This window comes from Chrysemys picta, chromosome 8, assembly GCF_011386835.1.
Source record: "Chrysemys picta bellii isolate R12L10 chromosome 8, ASM1138683v2, whole genome shotgun sequence".
Classification (NCBI taxonomy): Eukaryota; Metazoa; Chordata; order Testudines; family Emydidae; genus Chrysemys; species Chrysemys picta.
Window position 1 is genome coordinate 44,818,195 of NC_088798.1, and position 22,418 is coordinate 44,840,612.

Here is a 22,418-nt window from a genome sequence, read left to right on the forward strand (position 1 = left end):
GCATGGAGGCTTCCGTGTCCGCACCACCTGACGCCCTGGACTCAAGCGCAGGTGATGCTCCGGCCCAGGAGCAGGGAGACCAGGACCCTCCCTTGGATCCTGTTCCACCGGAGGCATCTTCCTCTTCCTCTCCGGATGAGGCAGTGGCGGGCACATCGTGCACAGGTCCACCTCCAATAGATCTTCGGGCTCACCAAGATCTTCTGCGTAGGATGGCCCGTAATATGGACCTGCAGGCGGAGGAGATAGTGGAGGTGCACGACCCCATCGTGAATATCCTCGGAGCGGATGCCCCATCGAGGGTGGCGTTACCCCGATCCGCACGATACAAGCCAATGTATCTACGATATGGCAGACTCCTGCCTCTATCCCACCCACAGCGAGAGGGGTGGAAAGGAAATACTTTGTCCCGTCTAAAGACTACGGGTACTTGTATACCCACCCCCAGCCGTGTTCACTGGTGGTGGCATCAGTGAACGCAAGGGAGCGCCACGGTCAGCAGGCCGCAGCGCCCAAATCGAAGGAGGCTAAGCGCCTCGATTTATTCGGCCGTAAAGTTTACTCAGCCGGAGGGCTGCAACTTAGAGCGGCTAATCAACAGGCGCTCTTGAGCCGCTATAGCTTTAACTCCTGGAACTCTATGGGGAAGTTCAAGGAGTTGGTTCCCCAAGAGTCCAGGGAGGAGTTTGGAGCCCTGGTGGAGGAGGGTAAGAAGGTGGCTCGGACCTCCTTACAGGCCTCCTTAGACATAGCGGACTCTGCTGCGAGAACCCTGGCCTCAGGTATCGCTATGCGGAGGATCTCCTGGCTCCAGGTTTCGGGTCTGCCTCAGGAACTGCAGCAAACCCTGCAGGATCTGCCCTTTGAAGGACAAGGGTTGTTTTCAGAAAAGACGGACTCTCGCCTGCAGAGCCTCAAGGACTCCAGGACGATCATGCGTTCCTTGGGGATGCATGTTGTGGGCCCTCAGCGCAGGCCATTTAGACCGCAGCCTCAGCGCTTCTACCCCCCCCCCCCCCCGCCTCGTCAGAGACAGGACTCGACCCGGAGGCGAGGGCGAGGTGGTAGAAGAAGGTGGACCGGCCCTCAACCTGGTCAGAACCAGGGGCCACCTAGACCACCTTCAGGCCCCAGGCAGAACTTTTGAAGGTGCGGTCGAGGACGGCGCCCCAATCATCCCACAGGATCCAGCCCCATCCTTTCGGGATCGCCTTTCCCATTTCCACCATGCCTGGTCCCTTATAACCTCGGACCGTTGGGTCCTTCGCACTGTGGACAGGGGATATGCTATCCAGTTTTCCTCAATTCCCCCCTCCTCCCCCCCCTTCCCCGTCCCTCTTCAGGGACCCTTCTCACGAGCAACTTCTTATACAGGAAGTTTCCACGCTCCTTACTATGGGGGCCATAGAGGAGGTTCCAGTGGAGTTAAGGGGCAGGGGATTCTATTCCCGTTACTTCCTCATTCCCAAGTCCAAAGGAGGTCTGCGACCCATCTTGGACTTGCGCGGACTCAACAAATTCGTAGTAAAGTTGAAGTTCCGCATGGTCCCTTTGGGGACCATTATCCCTTCCCTCGATCCTGGAGACTGGTTCGCCGCCCTCGACATGAAAGATGCATACTTTCACATAGCAATTTACCCGCCTCACAGACGCTTCCTGCGGTTCGTGGTAAGCAGGGTGCACTACCAATTTGCAGTCCTTCCCTTCGGCCTATCCTCGGCCCCAAGGGTGTTCACGAAATGTATGGCTGTCGTGGCAGCGTACCTTCGTCGGCAAGGGATACAGGTGTTCCCGTACCTAGACGACTGGCTGGTACGCGGTCGCACCAAAGAACAAGTTCGAGATCACGTCCACATAATAGTGCACACATTCAACAAGTTGGGTATCCTACTCAACAAGGACAAATCCACTCTAGAACCTACCCAGAGAATAGAATTCATCGGCGCGGTTCTAGACTCCAGACGTGTACAAGCCATCCTGCCAGACAATCGCTTTTGCACCATCACGAGCCTCATTCAAGGACTCAAGGCCTTCCCAACTACCACGGTGAGGTCGTGCCTTACCCTGCTGGGTCACATAGCTTCCTGCACGTACGTAACCGGGCATGCCAGACTTCGGCTTCGCCCACTCCAGACCTGGGTGTCATCAATATACCGCCCACATCGGGACAGCCTGAACATGGTGGTCACGGTCCCGAACTCGGTCCTGACCTCCCTCACATGGTGGCTAGACCACAAGGTGGTTTGCGAGGGGATGCCGTTTCACGCCCCACAACCCTCTCTGCACCTGGTCACAGACGCTTCATCCCTGGGTTGGGGCGCCCATCTCAACGAACACCATACCCAGGGCCTGTGGACTGCACCCCAGATAGCCCTGCACATCAATGTTCGGGAACTGATGGCGGTGCGCCTGGCGTGCCAGGCATTTCTCAATCTCCTACGTGGCCGCTGTGTGTTAGTTCTCATCGACAACACCACTGCCATGTTTTACATCAACAAGCAAGGAGGAGCACGTTCGTCAATTCTATGCCAAGAGGCCATTCGCCTGTGGGACTTCTGCATCGCCCACTCAATCCATCTCACGGCATCGTTCCTCCCTGGAGTCCAGAACACTCTGGCGGACCGACTCAGCAGGTCCTTTCAAACGCACGAGTGGTCTATCCGTCCGGACATCATACATTCCGTTTTCCAGAAGTGGGGGTTTCCCCAGATAGACCTGTTTGCATCTCGAGACAACAGGAAGTGCCACGTGTTCTGCTCCCTGCAAGGTCGAGCTCCGGGCTCCCTCTCGGATGCGTTTCTCCTTTCCTGGAAAGACCACCTGTTTTATGCCTTCCCTCCGTTTCCTCTGGTCCACAAGGTACTGCTCAAATTGCGCAGAGACCAGGCACAGGTGATTCTGATCGCCCCAGCGTGGCCGAGACAACATTGGTACACCACGCTGTTGGAGCTCTCGGTTCAGACACCGATCCCGCTTCCGTTATGCCCGGATCTCATCTCTCAGGACCACGGCCGCCTGCGTCACCCCGACCTGCAATCACTCCACCTCACGGCGTGGCTGCTCCATGGTTCACCCAGGCAGAGCAGCAGTGCTCGCACTCTGTCCAACAGATTCTGCTGAGCAGTAGGAAGCCCTCAACACGGACCACGTACCTGGCCAAGTGGAAGCGGTTCTCCTGTTGGTGCGAACAACGAGCCGCGTCCCCGTTACAGGCACCTATTCCTCTCATATTGGAATATCTCCTCTCCCTAAAACAGCAGGGGTTGGCGATATCTTCGATTAGAGTTCACCTGGCCGCTATATCGGCCTTTCACCCAGGGGAACTCGCGTCCTCGGTATTCTCTAACCCGATGGTCGTTAGATTCCTCAAGGGCTTAGATCGGATGTACCCACAACAACGTCAGCCCGTTCCGACGTGGGACCTCAACCTGGTTCTCTCCAAGCTCACAGGTCCTCCATTCGAGCCACTGGCCACCTGTTCACTTCTGTACCTGTCCTGGAAGACAGCCTTCCTCGTAGCCATCACCTCAGCAAGGCGCGTTTCTGAACTCAGGGTGCTTACATCCGAGCCCCCTTACACAGTTTTCCATAAGGATAAAGTGCAGCTTCGTCCACATCCTGCCTTTCTCCCTAAGGTGGTTTCTCCTTTTCATATCAACCAGGATATATTTCTCCCGGTCTTTCATCCTAAACCACATGCTACTCGCCAGGATCAACGTTTGCATTCTCTGGACGTACGCAGAGCCCTGGCCTTCTATATTGACCGCACAAGGCACTTTAGAAAGACGACGCAACTCTTCGTTGCAGTGGCCGACCGAATGAAAGGCTCACCGGTCTCCTCACAACGCCTATCCTCCTGGATTACGTCTTGCATCCGGACTTGCTATGACCTGGCAGGTGTCTCAGCACCGCACCTCACCGCTCACTCCACGAGGGCCCAAGCTTCCTCGACGGCTTTCCTGGCGCAAGTTCTCATCCAGGACATTTGTAGAGCGGCGGTTTGGTCATCAGTCCACACGTTTACGGCTCACTATGCACTAGTGCAGCAGTCCAGGGACGATGCTGCCTTCGGATCAGCGGTTTTGCACACAGCAATGTCTCACTCCGACCCCACCTCCTAAGTTGGGCTTGGGAGTCACCTAATGGAATGGATATGAGCAAGCACTCGAAGAAGAAAAGACGGTTACTCACCGTTGTAACTGTTGTTCTTCGAGATGTGTTGCTCATATCCATTCCAAACCCGCCCCCCGTCCCCACTGTCGGAGTAGCCGGCAAGAAGGAACTGAGGGGGCGCCGGGTCGGCTGGGGTATATATTCAGCGCCATGAAGGCGCCACTCTAGGGGGCTCCACAGCCGACCCGCCGGTGTTGCTAGGGTAAAAATCTTCCGACGATCGTGCACGCGGCGCGCACACACCTAATGGAATGGATATGAGCAACACATCTCGAAGAACAACAGTTACAACGGTGAGTAACCGTCTTTTCCAGCACCTATGATTGATGTTGAGTGATGTTGATGGTACTGACTAGAATCCCTTGTCAGATAGCACCGGAAACAGATGTAAACATTCCCAGTCATACTTGAAAGTGCAATAGAATCTATTGACAGACAGTATCAAATGATTCTGACAGCCATAATAATACCAACAAAGGCAGGCCTTTTCCGTCATGTTATTTGTGACTGACAAAGGCTATCTCAGCACCATATTTCAGCTCCCTGCCTGAAAACAAACAAAAAGTTATCAAACATTTCTGTCCAGGTGCTTTTATAGCTGTTTTGCCACCACTTTCAAGACCTAGAAAATCAAATACTGGTATAGAAATACCAAACAGTCGGGTCTAGCAAAGTTCATGCAACAAACTTTCTCCATCTTCTTTAAAACCATAGAATTATGTGCCAATCAGAACATCTCATGTTACAAAAGGAATTTTGACAGACAAGGATGTAAGCCGCAAGTTTTTGCAGGGGAACGGAATACCAGTTTCTACATATTGCACTGGACAGTTCTGACTCTGAAACTAAGTAATCCCCTCAACAATCCAACATGTTTAATAGGGAAGTTCTGCATGCATTGTTTTGCATGTCTAAAATCAGATCTATGGAAATATTTATGCAGAAATTGATCAGATTTTGTAGTTGATGTAATCTCCAGTAGCAACTGACAGGATGGGTAGGCCTGGTCACAACCTTGAAGACAACTCCAAGACAATTTACTAAAGATGCTTTCTGCCTTGAAAAATATCTGAACCACACTCTCTTTTGTAATTCTCAATAATCCCTGTAGAAATGGAATTCAGTCTGGATGCAGTCTCCATTTAAATGCACTCTTCTCCCCAGACAGCAAAAACAATCCTGCATTCTGCCAGGGACTCACATAAACCACACTGTTCACTACTTGTTTCAGCCAAAATCATTGTTACCTATACCACTTTTCTCTGCATCAGCACCATGGAACTCAGACTCCGCTTTCTGCCCCATGCCTTCTTTACTCAGCTCTCCACAGCGTGCTAAATACTGCACTCTGGTGGTAATATATGACCATTCCTTGCAGTTCTATGAACAACAGTTCTTCGATACCCAATTAATTGCTCCCTTAGCAGTCCCCACTGGAACCTAGAGTCAGGTGTCCACTCCCCTCTAAGAGGTTCAGAGGTTTCTCCTGAATCCCACTGCATGAAATAGTGGACTTATAAACTGCCGAGTTCATAAGAGGTCAAATGATCAAGTATAGAATGTTCCTTAAATATTTTTCAATTTTTTCCTTAAATATCTGGTTATTTAAAGCTAAAGATAGTTTTATCCTAATATCTACAGAATTCCCTATATTTTCCTGCACCTAGTGGGGGGAATACTACAAATATTAAGGTGCAGTTATTTAGATGGTTAATGCATTTGGGAAATAACATTATAGTTTGTAATTTTTTGAAAAAGTAAAATCACAAGGTAAACCAAAAGCAAAATAAAATATCAAGATAAAAGTGCAAAATTCTTTCATGACACAAAGGCCACAGTTATCACTTCACAAATGTTGTAATGTAGAGTTGACACAGTATTCAGTGTCATTCAGATGAAAAGCACCTTTGTCCCATATATGCTTAAATTACATTAAAAGTTAGAATGCACACTAAATATTTATATACCTCCCAGTGGTATGTTTATAAATCCACTTACTCTTGTTTAAGGAATAGATAGAAATGTTAAAACAATACACTTTTGGTGTATTAAGTACAAAATGTAAGGAGAAATATAATGAACTTCGTTAAATGAATAAACCAGCTAAGTCCATACTTTCACTGCTAGAAAAGAGTAAAGTCATGTTATGCATTAATTTAACATTTTTATCTTCTGAATGTCAGCCCAAAACGTGGATTGCAAAGTAGTAAAGACCAATTATAGAACTTTAATATCTTGTGCAATGTAATTATTCATTTCCTAGATTGCTTTGGTAATGAGCACAAACCAAAACATAATGCAAATTTTTCAATTTTTTGCATAACTATAAATAGAAATGCTTGTGTGCATGTATCTATTTTTTGTGTATGTGTAAATATAAGATATACAATTTTAGACTCTTGATTAACACAGCTTCATTAACTAGATAAAGAGATCTTTATCTAAATTTTGGAAATCTTCTAACAACACTTTGCTTTATTTCAGTCTGTGATTGAAATGTCTGCAACAATAATTTTTATATGGACAGTTTGGCTTGAAGTACAAAATATAATATAAATATTTTAATTTGTGAATCCACATCCATTTTGTATAAAATACTTAAAAACAGTACTGAATTTGTTGTACAGCTTCAAGAATATTACTTAAAATGTTAAGGAAAGCAATCCTAGATAAATCCAACAAATAATAATGCGTGCAGGAGAGAAAGGAAGGATCTTCATTTGCCAAAAGATAAATGAATAATTAACTCTTTGTAACAAATTATTAAATTGGATATTGCCTTAATGCCAAAAACAGTACAATTGTAGTTGTTTGACATAAAGCTAAGAAACAAAATGTTAATCTGAAATGAACAGTTTAAATATGGAATTATGATATACTTGGCTTCCTGTAGTATAGCTGTCAAGCTTGGGCAGTTCGTTGGTCAATAGTGACATTCTATGTGTCAGTGAACAGAGTCTCTTGATACCGTAACCTGCAGTTCACACATTACTGAAGCTCCAACTGTCGAACATTCAAGTCCCTTGGTATTATTGCAGTTTCCAGACTCCTGACTGGCTCATGTTTCATTCTTTGGCAATTTGCCCTAATGATATCCCTCAGGAGCTTTCAGACCCTCTTTTTTTCCATATTTAATCGTATTATATTAATCTGAGTGATGAGCAAACTGTGCTGCACAAATTGTAATTGTCTGTGATTTCTGCCAAGATGCTCTTATAATTATTTTTTCCATTTTTATTATAAAAGTGTATATGCATAATTGTTCTATAATTTTTATAAACAAGTATAACTGTCCAAGATACCCAGGATGCTAAAGCTTTAATTGCTGCTTTGTTCCATGAAGAGATTTCCCCTATAAAATCCATAACATTTCAGGACTGTACTAGCAGGATCCACATTTTTTAGCTCTTATATTTGCTACAGTAGAAACGCATGCTTAATAAAGACCAGTACTAATTAAGTCAATATTGGATAGTCACTTTATCAATGATCTAATAAGACATTATAACCATCTTTTGTCTTCTTTCATAAACAAGGTGGCTTCTAAACCTCCTTCTGTCTGTGCTATTACCATAGATCACCATCGTATTATCTGTGGCAAATCAAGTACCAGGGAAGGCAATTGTAGCACCAGTAGTGGAACTAAAAAGATAAGATTTTGAGTCCTATTATATGGCTGGGTTTCTGAAATCCTATGCACAGGAAAGGTGTTTCCTCCCCCCCCCCTCCTTTTACTCCATCTGAGAACTTCAGATCAGAAGGATTGTGTTCTTGGTGATGTCTCATGTGCTGGATCTGGGCTACCTCTGTTTGGAAACAATGTTGATATTTTCTCATTTTGTGCAATTTCCCACCTATTTTATGAATAAAATCAACCAGATTCAGTCCAGTTTATCTGTCTTCATGGTAGGAGGGCCCAGTATGGGAGAGCAAATGCAAAGTAATTATTGGTTGTTTCAAATGGTTTTATTCACAATAGTGTGTAAAGTTAGGTCCTCCAGGTAAGGATCTGTGGCATACAGCCTGCAAGATAGCACCTCATGAATGGTAAAACAAACTGGGCTGCTGGGACCAATATTAGTGGAGACTAACATCTCATTACAGGAGACCAAGGTGCTAGCTTGCCTCATACAAGAAGTTGTTCACCTACTGGTCAGGGAACTATCTCTTGTAAACTTCTGTCCTGTCTCTCACCACAGATTTTTGGGAGGGGTTATTTGGAAAGGTGACAAAGCTGGTCTCATATCATTTGAAGTATCCTGATTTACTGGACTCTTTTTTTCAAAAGTTGTTGAGAGATGAAGACAGAGAAAGAGTACGGAGAATTTAGTTCAGCCCTTAGGAATAGTGTCTGAAAGTTACTTATGCTCCTTCTCAGATGAATGGAATGTTGTGCAAGTTCACTTGAGTCCCAAATGTCCACAATGATGATACCCGATCTGTCTTGTACCTTTGACACTGTTGATCGTGATGTGGTGTTGAGTTACAGGACTGGAGGGAGCTTCTCTTTTGTGGTTCAGGTCTTTTATCCAAGATTACCAAGGGTGATTTGCAGGAAATTGTATCATTTTCCCAAAGACAAAGAATACTTGTTTGCTAAGACTTCTGTGGAAGGCAGAAGGTTTGGGTATTTGGCTCTTTAAATTATTGGCTGGAAAACTATTTCAGTTTTGGGGCATGCGGTGGGCTTGTTATGCTCTTGGGTAGCTATCCATTGTATGGCCTATTAATGGGGATTTAAAAAAAATCAAAATAAATAAAGTATAGGATTCATTTCTGCTGTTACTCTGACAGATCTGAGTTTGCAGGCATGATGCAAGTACATCTGTTTGCTCAGGCTTTTTTTTTTTTTGAGGGAGGATGGCTTAGGAGGGATAACTATTAGGGGCATCCTTTTCAAATTGTGTCAGTTTATCATTTTGTAAATGTTTGTACACTTGAAGTCGTTAAATCCAGATTTGAGGATGTCAGTAGCCCAGCCAGAGGTTAAGGGCCTACTGTAGTGAGATTCTGTGGCCTGCAATATACAGGAGATCAGACTAGGTGATCATGATGGTCCCTTCTGGCCTTAAAGTCTATAAGTCTGTGTTCAGAGGTTATGATGGTTTATAATACTTTGATCTAATGTTGGTTTTTGGGTTTAGTGTGTGAGTGCTGGGTGGTGTTGATGGCCTGTGATATTCAGGAGGCCAGACTGGATGATCTGGTGGTCTGTTCTAGCCCTAAACTTTAAACTCTGACATCTTAACAATTGAAAATAATATTAACAATGCTACATTTAAACATTTTTTCATGCAATTGAGACTTTAAAAATATAAACATTTAATTTTAAATTTTGTACTTTCTTTGTGTTAAAATTGTATTGTTGTCAATTCTGTGTATATATTTTTATTTTCAGTTAACTGCTTGTGTTCATGGGTCAGCTGCATTGTTATATCCAATGTATTGGCAACACATATACATCCCAGTGCTTCCTCCACACCTTCTGGACTACTGCTGGTAAGATAGCTAATATATTATATTATGTTTAATTCTGAGATACTTAGCCATAATAATGCCTAGCTTTGTCAATCTAAGTAACTCATGAAAACATTAATATATTGTGTGAATGAATACACTAATAATGATGCATGCCCCAATTCAGGAAGGCACTTAAGCCGAACAAAGATGAACTTAAGCATGTGGTTAAGTGTTTTCCTGTATTGTGACCTGAAACTGTAATACTACGTAATATCAATATAACATTTGGAAGCATGTTTACAAAAGCTGTTTATATTTTCCAAACAGAGAATGCATGCAGTAATTTTAATATAAGTATCTTTAAGTAAGTAACTTTAAAAAATCCTGGAATTGTAAGCTAAAGTCTGATTCTTGGGTTTTGATTTAGGAGCAAAAATTAATGGGCAAAGAGTTGTTATTAATTACATATTATTATTTAATATTTGGATTCCATTAGCATTTTTGAAGCCCGGTCACCATCAGGACCTCATCCAGTTCCTCCCCCAAAAAGCTTACAGTCTGCTTTTGGGTATCCCAAAATCTTTGGGGAGGACATTTTTTTGTCAACAAATACTGCTGTTAAAGAATTGCCCCAAACTGCAGTGTGCTGATCACATGGAAGACTTTGTATTCTTGTCAAGTTATAGTTGAAAGTTGTGTTTTTGGCCTCTATAGCCACTTCTCACAATCGTTCAAGAGAAAGTGGCTCCAGTTATACATATTTGGTGGCCGTGAATTATTAGGACTGTCAGAGTATTTTCAGAAATAGTTTACTGTTCAAAAAAGGCTTGGGCTTTAAGACCTAGGAATACCAATGATTTATTATTCATTTATTTGTATTATCATAGTCCTTAGTGATGCAACTGAAACAGAGGCTCCATTGGGCTAGTCACTGTACATACACATAGCAAGAGATAGTCCCTGCCCAAAGAAGCATGTAATTTAAATAGACAATTCTGAAAAGACTGGAAGAAAGAATTATTATGCCCATTTTACAGATATGGAACTTCAGCCTAGAGATGTAGAGTAACTTGTGCAAGGTTAGATAGGAAGTGTGTGATAGAGCCAGGAATAGAGCCCAGATCTCCTGAGTGCCTTAACAACAATATCTGCCTTCTTTCCTGTCTTTGGTTAATGTTTCCTGTATCCCCCACAGTTGAAATAATGTTTACGTGTTTGGTAGGTTGCTGGATTTTCTGTAGAACCTATGAGTATTGGTGTTTGTTTCATTGACTTTTGTTCAATCCATCAGTATCATCTTGATTTCTAAAGAAGTTCTAAATATATTTGCTTACAGCTTCTTGGTGGTCTCTTCTTAAGCAGATGGTTGATTTATGTGGGTTGTTTTTTCTCTCCATGGTAGTATCTTTACTTTATTAGCAAATTATCTTTTCTCTTTTTTTCCTTCAAAGCATCCCCAAGCCCTTCATTTCAAATGATACATTTCTTTTGGAGAAACTCATTCCTGTTTGCTTTCTCTCCAGCCTTTGAGAAAATTCATCAAGACAGGGGTATAGCTTGGACACGGTTCTTTTAGTTTTTGTGTCACTTGAACTTAGCATCAGAACTCCTGACTCTTCTTCAATATCATCCATCTTTGCTCTTCTCAGAAAGAAAGCAGATTTCTGAACCTGAATTCACCCTTTTCTTCACCTGGTACCCTAGGATATTTATCTTGTACCGCAGGGCTTTTATTTCTCACTACTAAGCTGTGGATAGTATACCCAGACATTGTAGTGGCAGGTCCTTTGCACAGTTGATTGTCATGTTAATAGTTGAGATTCTAGGTCTTAATGGCATGATCCAAACATTTGATTCACTCATTAAAGAAACAAGAGGCTTCTAAACTTGTAAGACTTGTTTATATCCTTTTTCTTTGTTTCTTTAGCACTATAGAGGAAAACAAGTTTATAAAGTATTCAAGTTGCAACATAAAAATCACAAAAGCAACCGCATGATAGGGGAAATTACCACAGCAATTATAATTTAACTTTTTTTGCTCAGCTTGTTGCATATATATGTTTCTCTATCTGAGCGCTTCTAATACGGGGCTGTTTTATTTTTAGGCAGATAGCAGTATTACAATAAGGGCTACGTGAAATACTTCTCCTTCCCCAGGTACTTGGCTATTATTAGCAAAGTAAATATTTTCCCCATAGGCATATAACATGACCGAGTGTTGAGGAACACTAGTTAGATGTAGGACTCTACTGTATGATTTCAGTGCCTAAATGTAATGAGAGCAATCTATGGGTGCTGCCACAATTCAGAACGAGTAAAATGACCTTCATAGGCTTTCTTGTGCATTGTTATTATGTTGCCATTGTCTTAACATTTTTATGTTATTTTTATATTTACAGTATTGTCATTGTTTCCTTTTGGCTTGATATGTCATATCATAACCAGAGATTGCCCCAGTATTATTTCACTTGGACTTCATTATGATGTCTCCCATAGACTTAGTCACATTGTCATAGCATCATTGTAACATGAAACTCAATTCAAGAAACTGAGGTATTAGCAGCTTGCCACGGAAGTTGTTTGTGTCAGAGAGGTTTGGCTGTTTTAAAATCATAGTTAAAACCCCCAAAATAACTAAGATGATTTAGTCTACTTAAAGGATGTAGGCCTTGATTTTGCAAACACTTACACATATGAGTAACCCCATCAAACCCAATAGAAATCATACAATATAGAGCTGGAAGGAAACTCAAGAGATCATCTACTCCAGCATCGTGGGCTGAGGCACGACCAACTATGCCTAGATCATCCCTTTGTCCAATCTGTTCCTAAAAACCTCCACAACCTCCATTGGAAGCCTATTCCAGTACTTAATTATCCTTAGAGTTAGAAGAAATGTTTTTTCTAATTCTAACCTAAATCTCCCTTTCTGCCGATTAAGTCTATTACTATTTGTCCCATCCTGAGTGGGCATGGAAAACAATTGATCACTGTCTTCTTTATAAGAGCCCTTAACATGTTTGAAGACTCTTATGAAATTCCCCCTCCCCTCCAGTCTTCCTTTCTCAAGACTAAACAAATCCCGTTTTTTTAACATTTTCTCATAATCAGGTTTTTATTCCAGCTAAGGCCTCACCTGAAGAGCAGGATAGTTACCTCACAGGTCTTACATATGACACTCCTATTAATAAACCCCAAATAATATTAGCCTTTTCAAAACTGCATCACACTGTTCACTCATATTCAGTTTGTGATCCGCTATAACCCCCAGATCCTTTTCAGTGATACTACCAGTTTTCCCCCATTTTGTAGTTACGCATTTGATTTTACTTTCCTAAGTAGTACTTTGCATTTGTCTCTGAATCAGTGACATGTTCTCTTCATTATTTACTACTCCCCCAATGTTTGTATCGTCTGAAAACTTTATTAATTATGATAGTATGTTTTCTTCCATGTCATTGATAAAATGATAAATAGCGTAGGCCCAAGAACCTATCCCTGCTGGACCCCACTAGAAAAAAACCTGCTTAATGACGATTCCCTGTTCACAATTACATTCTGAAACCTATCAGTTAGCCAGTTTATAATCCATTTAATGTGTGCCATGTTCATTTTATATCATTCTAGTTTTTTAATCAAAATGTCATGTGATAGCTATTTTGATTTACATTAATTACATTACCCTCTTTTAATTACACTGCTCTACAGCCAAAATGCTTCTGAAATAAATGCAGTCAAACTAATTCTGGGTCACTGAGAACAAAAATTATGCTTAAAATTGTTGATTGGCTCTAGTTTTCAAGATATGCTATTGAGTCAGTATATACGACCCTTGACTTGGGAATGGCGGAGGATAAGTGAGTTATAAAGGGAAGGGATCTCAATTTAAACCAGAAATGACTAAAATACATCTTTGACTGGATCTATGAATAAATCTATGACTGGGTTTGGACAGTACTTGCTTTTTAGGCAAAACAATGAATGATGCAATCTGAAGCTGGTATTGCGTCATACATGATATGAATTGCATCATGTTATTCCTAGAAGTCATGGATTATGCAATCATAACGAAGCTTACATCACTCTGCTGAACAAATTGCCCTATATCAGCTCTAGAAATCATACAGTGTTGTGCTCTCTTATTTGTCAGTGTTTGATTTTGCAAAGGGACACATTTCTGTTTAGCCAAAGTGAGCAGAGATGCCTTGTACTTGTGTGAACAGTGCAGATAACTTCTGCTATGTTTGTGGTGAAGTGACCTTTGCATCACAAAAGCTCAGTATAACCACTATGGTTAAGAAAGCCTCTCACCTTTATTTTGGCTGCAAAATTGGAGATCAGGACAAGAGGTGGGCCCCACACATATGCTGCAACATTTGTGCAACAAATCTTCGCCAGTGGTTGAACAGGAAAAGGAAATCTATGCCTTTTGGAGAGCGCCAACAGATCATACCAGCAATTGTTACTTCTGCATGGTGCCTCCAGTTGGGAAAGGTGTGTCAAAGAAGAAAAAGTGGACTGTGCATTATCCAAACATTCCATCAGCTATACGCCCAGTACCCCACGGAGAAGGACTGCCGGTTCCTGATGCACCAGAATCATTCTCACTTGAGTCAGACGAGGAAGAGGAAGAGGATGAAACTTCTAGTCCTGAACCATCAATGTCACAGGACCCACATTTTCTCCCATCCTCCTCCTCTGAACCACACCTCATAACACAAGGTGAACTGAATGACCTAGTCAGGGATTTGGAACTACCCAAGAGTAAGGCAGAGCTGTTGGGCTCCAGACTACAGCAGTGGAATCTCCTGGCAGGTGATGTTAGGGTTTCCATGTTCCGTGATCGTCAAAAGGATCTTGTCCCATTCTTCTTCATGGAAGGTGATCTTGTAGCCTGCAACAACATTGATGGTGTGATGGCAGCCTCAACATCGTTCACGATCCAGATGAGTGGAGACTGTTCATTGATTCATCGAAGACGAGTCTTAAAGCTGTTTTACTGCATAATGGCAATGTTTTGCCATCAATTCCAGTTGGTCATGCAGTCCATATGAAGGAAAGCTATGACAACATGAAACAACTTTTGAGGTGCATAAACTATGACCAACATCAGTGGCAGCTTTGTGGTGATTTGAAGGTTGTTGCTCTCTTGCTTGGTCTGCAGACTGGATACACAAAGTACTGCTGTTTTCAATGCGAATGGGATAGTCGTGCAAGAGATTCCCACTACATCAAGAAAGATTGGCCACTCCGACAGTCATTGGAGCCTGGGAGGAAAAGTTTTCAGCATCCACCACTTGTTGAATCAAGGAAGATTTTGTTACCACCCATACACATCAAGCTGGGTCTGATGAAGAACTTTGTCAAGGCCATTGACAAAACACAAGCAGCTTTCAAGTACCTCCGTGGAAAATTTCCAACGTTAAGTGAAGCTAAGATAAAGGAAGGTGTCTTTGTTGGTCCTCAGATTCGTGAACTTCTTTGAGATGATGCATTTGACCATGCACTGCGTGGCAAGGAAAAGACGGCATGGAAAGCCTTCCAGTTAGTGGCAATAAATTTTCTCTGAAACAACAAGGCAGACAACTACAGGTTGTTGGTGGAAAACCTCCTCAAGGCATACAAAAGCCTTGGTTGCAACATGTCACTAAAGATACATTTTTTGCACTCTCATCTAGATTTTTTTCCACCGAACTGCAGAGCAGTGAGCGACGAGCATGGCGAGCGATTTCACCAGGACATTGCAACAATGGAGAAACGCTATCAGGGCAAATGGAGCCCATCAATGCTTGCAGACTATTGCTGGACAGTGACAAGAGATGCTCCATTTAATGAATACAAGAGAGAAGCCAAGAAGCGCAGAGTAGACACTGAATAGGACTAAACTATGTACATAATAGTTTTTTGCCTTTTGTTTCATAATAAATTTTATTTATATAACCCTTTTGCTGATTTTTAAAGTGTTACATAAACAGGACAGGTGAAATATTATCATGTAAAGCAACCATAAACACATGAAAAGACCTAGGTATCCAATTTATGATTAAAACTACTATCTACACAATATACATAGACATAAAATGTAAAAACTTAAATATCTTAGAAACAGTAGCCAATCAGTTGTTTTAATTGTCATATTTGAATTCAGCACATCAAAATACATAATAAATAGCACATTTTATCTCTGAAGCAGACGACTTCTCAAAAATTGTAGACCAGTGTTATATATGAATCAAGTCCCGTATTTCTTGCTTGGGATTGATGTTAGACTGACAGGCCATAATTTCCCAGGTCATCCCATTTATCCTTTTTAAAAATTGGCAAACCATTTGCTTTCTTCCAGTCTCCTGGAAATTTCCCACTGTTCCAAGACTTATTGAAAAATCAATAGTCCAGTGTGTTCCTCAGCTAGCTCTTAAGATTCTTGGATGCAAGTTACCTGGATCTGCTTATTGAAAAATGTCTAACTTTAGTAGTTTTTGTTTAATACTAGTGGAATGGAAAGAGTGTATCAACACCTTGTGATGAGACTGTGTCATCTGTTTTCCCCCACCCAAATACATAACAGAAATATTTCTTGAACATTTCTGCCTTTTCTGCATTATTATTGATAATTCTACCATTCCCATTTAGTAATGGATCAATAGCATTGTCAGGATTCTGTTTGTTCCTAATATATTTTTAAAAACTCCTTATCGTTCTTAGCTCTGCTAGCCATAGATTTGTGCTTAGCAAATTTCTACAATTTCTAACTTCTGATTTATTGTCATTACTATCAACTGCTGCTTTTTTACATTTCTTCCATTCTAAATGATATATATTTTATAGCTGTCTTCACTTCCCTTCTGACCAGGGTTGTTTTTTTAACCAGCACAGCTAGTTTGTGGCTGATTGTGGCTTTTGGGGCATCTAATAAGATATTCTTAACTGATTTCCAATTATCACTCACAATTTTCTGATTAAACTCTTCCTCACAGCTGATTTGGCTTGTAACTGTTCTCAGCTTTGTGCAGTTGGTCCTATTTAAGTACCAAGTATGTGTTTATGTGTACATAGATATTACTAGTCTGGACTTTTCTTTGCCTGCATATTATAAATGGGATCAGGTCATGATCACTTGTACCTAAGCGACCATTAATTTTTAGTTTTCTTATCGGTTCCTCTTCATCTGTTAGGACAAGGTCTAATAAAGAATTCCCTTGTGTTGGCTACAACACTTTTTGAGTTAGGACATAATGATCTATAATGTTTAGAAATTCTAAGGATGTTGTAGTACTGACTGTGTGAGACTCCAGAATATGTCACTTAAATTGAAGTCCTCCATGATTACGCAGGTTTTTTGCCTACACATTATAGGTAGAGGTATAAGGAGGTGGTCATCCTGTTCCCTAGTGTGATTTAGTTGTGATATAGCAGACACCAACTAATACCCCAGCTTGGGCTTTATCTGTTAGGACATTTATCCATAAACATTTGAGATGATTTTCTTCTGAGTTATCAGTGACTCAGAAACACTTCTTGGATGGTGGACGCCATCCAAGCTATACAGCCCCCTCTCTGCAGAGAAGGGGGACCAATTTTCCACAAAACCAAAACTCTCCACCCTACATCACTTACCCAGCCTAGCCAATATTTTTCCAGGTATCAAAGTTAGGCTAAATGGTCTGTAAGTCCCCAAGTCCTCCTTGTAATCTATTTTAAAGATAGGTACTATGTTTGTCCTTCTCCAGTCCTTTGGGACTTCACCCACCCTCCATCAGTTCTCAAAGAAAATCACTAATTGTTCCCAGATTGCTTCAGCTATTTTCTTAAGAACTTTAGGGTGGGTTTCATCAGGCCCCCTGCCAACTTGAATACATCTAACATATCTAAATATTCTTTAACCAGTCTTTTCCTTATTCTGGCTTATATGCCATCCTCCTGTTTGTTAATATTAATTACGTTAAGCATCTGATCACAATTAACACTTTTTAGTGAAGAGTGAAGCAAAATAGGCATTAAACTTGTCAGCCTTCTTGATGTCATCTGTTATTAGCTCTCCTTTCCCATTGGCCGGGAACAGTGAACCACAGCCACTGGGAGCTGCGGGGGGCCCTGCCCGGGGACGGTCACACAGCCCACCAGCGGATTACCCTGATGGGCCGCATGCCGAAGGTTGCCGACCCCTGCTCTACATTTTTAAAATAGCAGAGTTGTCAATGGAGCAGATCCTCAGCTGTCAGAGTAGTTCCTTTGAAGCCAATAGAGCTATGTCAGTTTACTTCAGATGAGAATCAGTGTGCGTAAAGTGACTACTTGACATAGGTAACTTATTCCCTAGTAGCTTTTTCAGTACACATCATCATTAACATTTAAATAGCTTCACATGATGAATTGGAGAAGTTATTTTGCAGAATTTCCCTTTTTAACAATGTCTTCACATACTATTCAAGAAGCTGTTTAAGGGTTTACACAACGGTTGAACTCAATGTGTTCTGAGAATCTTCAAATGCATTTGTCAGTCAATCAGTCTAGTCTTGGTTAAATACTTTATGTAAGGCCATTTGAAAATGTTTATAGGGTGTTTTAAAGACATGAAATTATGAGTTTCCATTATTTTTAAGCTAATGTTTGCTATAGTTATGCATTTTAGAAGAGCTCACAGATAGGTAAACTGAAAAGTGATTAACTTGGGTTTACGACAATTCCTATAATTAATACTTTAGGGAAGTTAGTCCTTATAAGCTGAGTTTTGGAAGCATCATGATACTTATCCTTTATCCCCAATGCCTTTATGAGAAGAACCCCATATTCTTGTTCAACACCAGTTGAGCAAGAGAGTGCCAAGGAGAACTTGGGAGAAGTTTCTACCAAACCAGTCTGTTTTTTGGAAACGCCTGCTACAATGCAGTTCTGCCCTGTTCACCTTGACCAACAGTCCCATGCTGGTCCTTGATTACAAATTATTGCCTCCCAGGGGAATCTGGTTTCAGGTCATCTGTGCCTACATTGTATATCTTGCATGAGAGACATAACCTGGCACACCTTCCTTGGTGATCCAGACTCTTCCCCTGTGGAATCCCTGCTAGGATAGCCCTCCACTATTGCCTGGATTTTGCCAGCCATTTGCATCTGAACCCATGAGTCCAGAATGTAACATTTTCAAAAGAACTTAAAAGTGGTTTAGGAGCTGAAACCAATGAGACTTAGCCTCCTAAGATCTCAAGTCACTTTTGAAAATAGGACTGAATCTCCTAAACCACTTAGGAGTCTTTCAAAAATTTTACGATGGTGTTTTCTGGAAGATCACCAGTGGATTGTAGTTTCCTCTGGAAGTCAGTGGTGTCTTGAAGATAGCTGGGAGTGCTGGTAGCGTGGGGCCTGGGGAGAGAGTCCCCATAACTTGCCCCATAACCTCAGCCGTGCAGAACACAACGCCATCCACAGCCTCAGGAACAACTCTGACATCATAATCAAAAAGGCTGACAAAGGAGGTGCTGTAGTCATCATGAATAGGTCGGAATATGAACAAGAGGCTGCTAGGCAACTCTCTGACACCAAATTCTACAGGCCATTACCCTCTGATCCCACTGAGGGTTACCAAAAGAAACTACACCATCTGCTCAAGAAACTCCCCGAAGAAGCACAGGAACAAATCTACACAGACACACCCCTAGAGCCCCGACCAGGGGTATTCTATCTGCTACCCAAGATCCATAAACCTGGGAATCCTAGACACCCCATCATGTCAGGCATTGGCACCCTGAGAGCAGGATTGTCTGGCTACTTGGACTCTCTCCTCAGGCTCTACGTTACCAGCAGTCCCCACTATCTTTGAGACACCACTGACTTCCTGAGGAAACTACAATCCATTGGTGGTCTTCCAGAAAACACCATCCTAGCCACTGTGGATGTAGAAGCCCTCTACACCAACATTCCACACAAAGATGGACTACATGCCGTCAGGAACAGTATCCCTGATAATGTCACAACAAACCTGGTGGCTGAACTTCGTGACTTTGTCCTCACCCACAACTGTTTCAGATTTGGGGACAATTCATACCTTCAAGTCAGCAGCACTGCTACGGGTACCCGCATGGCCCCACAGTATGCCCACATTTTTGTGGCTGGCTTAGAACAACGCTTCCACAGCTCTCATCCCCTAGCGCCCCTACTCTACTTGTGCTACATTGATGACATCTTCATCATCTGGGCCCTTGAGGAATTCCACCACGATTTCAACAATTTCCACCCCACCATCAACCTCAGCCTGGACCAGTCCACACAAGAGATCCACTTCCTGAACACTACAGTGCAAATAAGCAATGGTCACATAAACAACACCCTATACCGGAAACCTACTGACTGCTATACTTAACTACATGCCTCCAGCTTTCATCTAGACCACATCACACGATCCATTGTCTACAGCCAAGCTCTAAGATACAACCACATTTGCTCCAATCCCTCATGCAGAGACAAACACCTACAGGATCTCTATCAAGCATTCTTAAAATTACAATACCCACCTGGTGAAGTGAAGAAACAGATTGACAGAGCCAGAAGGGTATCCAGAAATCACCTACTACAGGACAGGCCCAACAAAGAAAGTAACAGAACGCCACTAGCCGTCACCTACACCATGCAACTGAAACCTCTCCAGTGCATCATCAAGGATCTACAACCTATCCTGAAGGATGATCCTTCACTCTAACAGACCTTGGGAGACAGGCCAGTCCTCACTTACAGACAGCCCCCCCAACCTGAAGCAAATACTCACCAGCAGCTACATACCACACAACAAAAACACTAACCCAGGAACCAATCCCTGTAACAAACCCCATTGCCAACTCTGTCCGCATATCTATTCAAGGGACACCATATAGGACCCAACCATATCAGCCACACCATCAGGGGCTCGTTCACCTGCACATCTACCAATGTGATATATGCCATCATGTGCCAGCAATGCCCCTCTGCCATGTACATTGGCCAAACCGGACAGTCTCTACACAAAAGAATAAATGGACACAAATCAGACATCAAGAATTGTAACATTCAAAAACCAGTAGGAGAGCACTTCAGTCTCCCTGGACACTCAATAACAGACTTAAAAGTGGCAATTCTTCAACAAAAAAACTTCAAAAACAGACTTCAAAGAGAAACTGCAGAACTGGAATTAATTTGCAAACTGGACACCATCAAATGAGGTCTGAATAAAAACTGGGAGTGGATGGGTCACTACAAAAAGTAATTTTCCCTCTGCTGATACTCACACCTTCTTGTCAACTATTGGGAATAGGCCACATCCATCTTGATTGCATTGGCCTCGTTAGCACTACAAAAGTAATTTTCCCTCTCTTGATATTCACCTCTTCTTGTCAACTGTTGAGAATAGGCCACTTCCGCCTTAATTGAATTGGCCTCATTAGCACTGATCCCCTCACTTGGTAAGGCAACTCCCATCTTTTCATGTGCTGTAATATGTATACTGCTTACTGTATTTTTCACTCCATGCATCTGATGAAGTGGGTTTTAGCCCATGAAAGCTTACACCCAAATAAATTTGTTAGTTTCTAAGGTGCCACAAGGATTCCTCGTTTTTTTCCCCATAGAAACAGTGTTGACCATCATGAGGGGAAGGAGGGGACAAGAGAACTAGGTTCTCCATCAGAACATGACAGCCCTTTATGAGTTGGCGAATGTGGCAGGCTGGTCAGTCTGAAATGTCACTGCTGTTTCCCATACCTTGATCCCTGTAAAGTTGCGGGGCTACTGTTTCCCTTTATCCTTCCTCACACACCTGGCAAAGCAGCTGGAGGGCTGACCTGAATTAGGAAAAATAGAAGAAATTCATACACACAGTCTACAAAATGTAATAATAAAAGTCTGACTTAGATTATTGGAACAATCAGCATTATGCCATAATGCTGTTGTTAATTTAGCTTTAAATCAGTGAGGTCTTAGAAAATGTGGGGAATTTACAACATATCAGCTGCCACAAGTAAGCAAAATGGGGTGTGCTAAGCACAGAGTTGTTCAGCCATAACTTTGAACTTCCTTTGTTTTTATTGGCTAAAACTAAGGTTTTAATATTCTATGACTTTTTCATGTGAATGAACATGCTACAATCACATTTGGTTTGTTTACTCATTGATGAAAGTTTATGTTCAAAAGTGATATATGCTTATTTATTTCAACTTAAAAACTTGTCATCTTGTCCGCAGGCTGTGATCTTTGTAACATTTGGTCCCATACTCTGCAATAGTGATTAAGGAGAATTTATATTTTGTGTCCAATAATTCTGATTTTTATCAGTACCTCATTGTAATCTGAGTTTTTTTCATGGTATTCTTAAGCAGGCTTTGATAGCTCCATGACTGGGATAGGCTTCCCCCTGGTGAGAATAATTTTAGTTGTCACATGGCATCAATAGAAAAGAATGCTGGAAAGCACATTTGGAAGAATATTTAACAGAATATTATCTTTATGAAAAAATTCACAACCTTAAATTTTCTTTATTATATGGTTATGTGGAAAATGTGGTTCTTTGAAGTACATCCCTAGCTTGTTTTATATTTATTCAAATATTAAATCAAATTGTGATCACCGTGCACAAGTTTGTTTCATGTATCTAGGTTAACGTGCTATTATGCTGTACACCTTTTGTAGTTACCTTTCTGTTCACTGTTTACATACTGGTTCTTGGATCTTTTTTCCACCATTTATAATTGTTTTCTTACAGATATGGGTATTATCAGTGTAGCTAACTCTAATGAATTTCTTCACAACATTAGTTTTGTCAA

The 22,418-nt window shown here is 42.0% G+C and overlaps 1 protein-coding gene across 2 annotated transcripts in view; it reads left to right on the forward strand.

Annotated features, from left to right (window-relative positions):
- Window positions 1-22,418, forward strand: part of DENND1B (DENN domain containing 1B) — a 252,418-nt gene that overhangs the window by 157,492 nt on the left and 72,508 nt on the right. For both annotated transcript variants that reach the window (XM_008164283.4, XM_024102044.3), the window contains one exon: window positions 9,572-9,672. In XM_008164283.4, coding sequence (XP_008162505.3) covers window positions 9,572-9,672 — 101 coding nt within the window. The remainder of the gene's footprint in view (window positions 1-9,571; window positions 9,673-22,418) is intronic.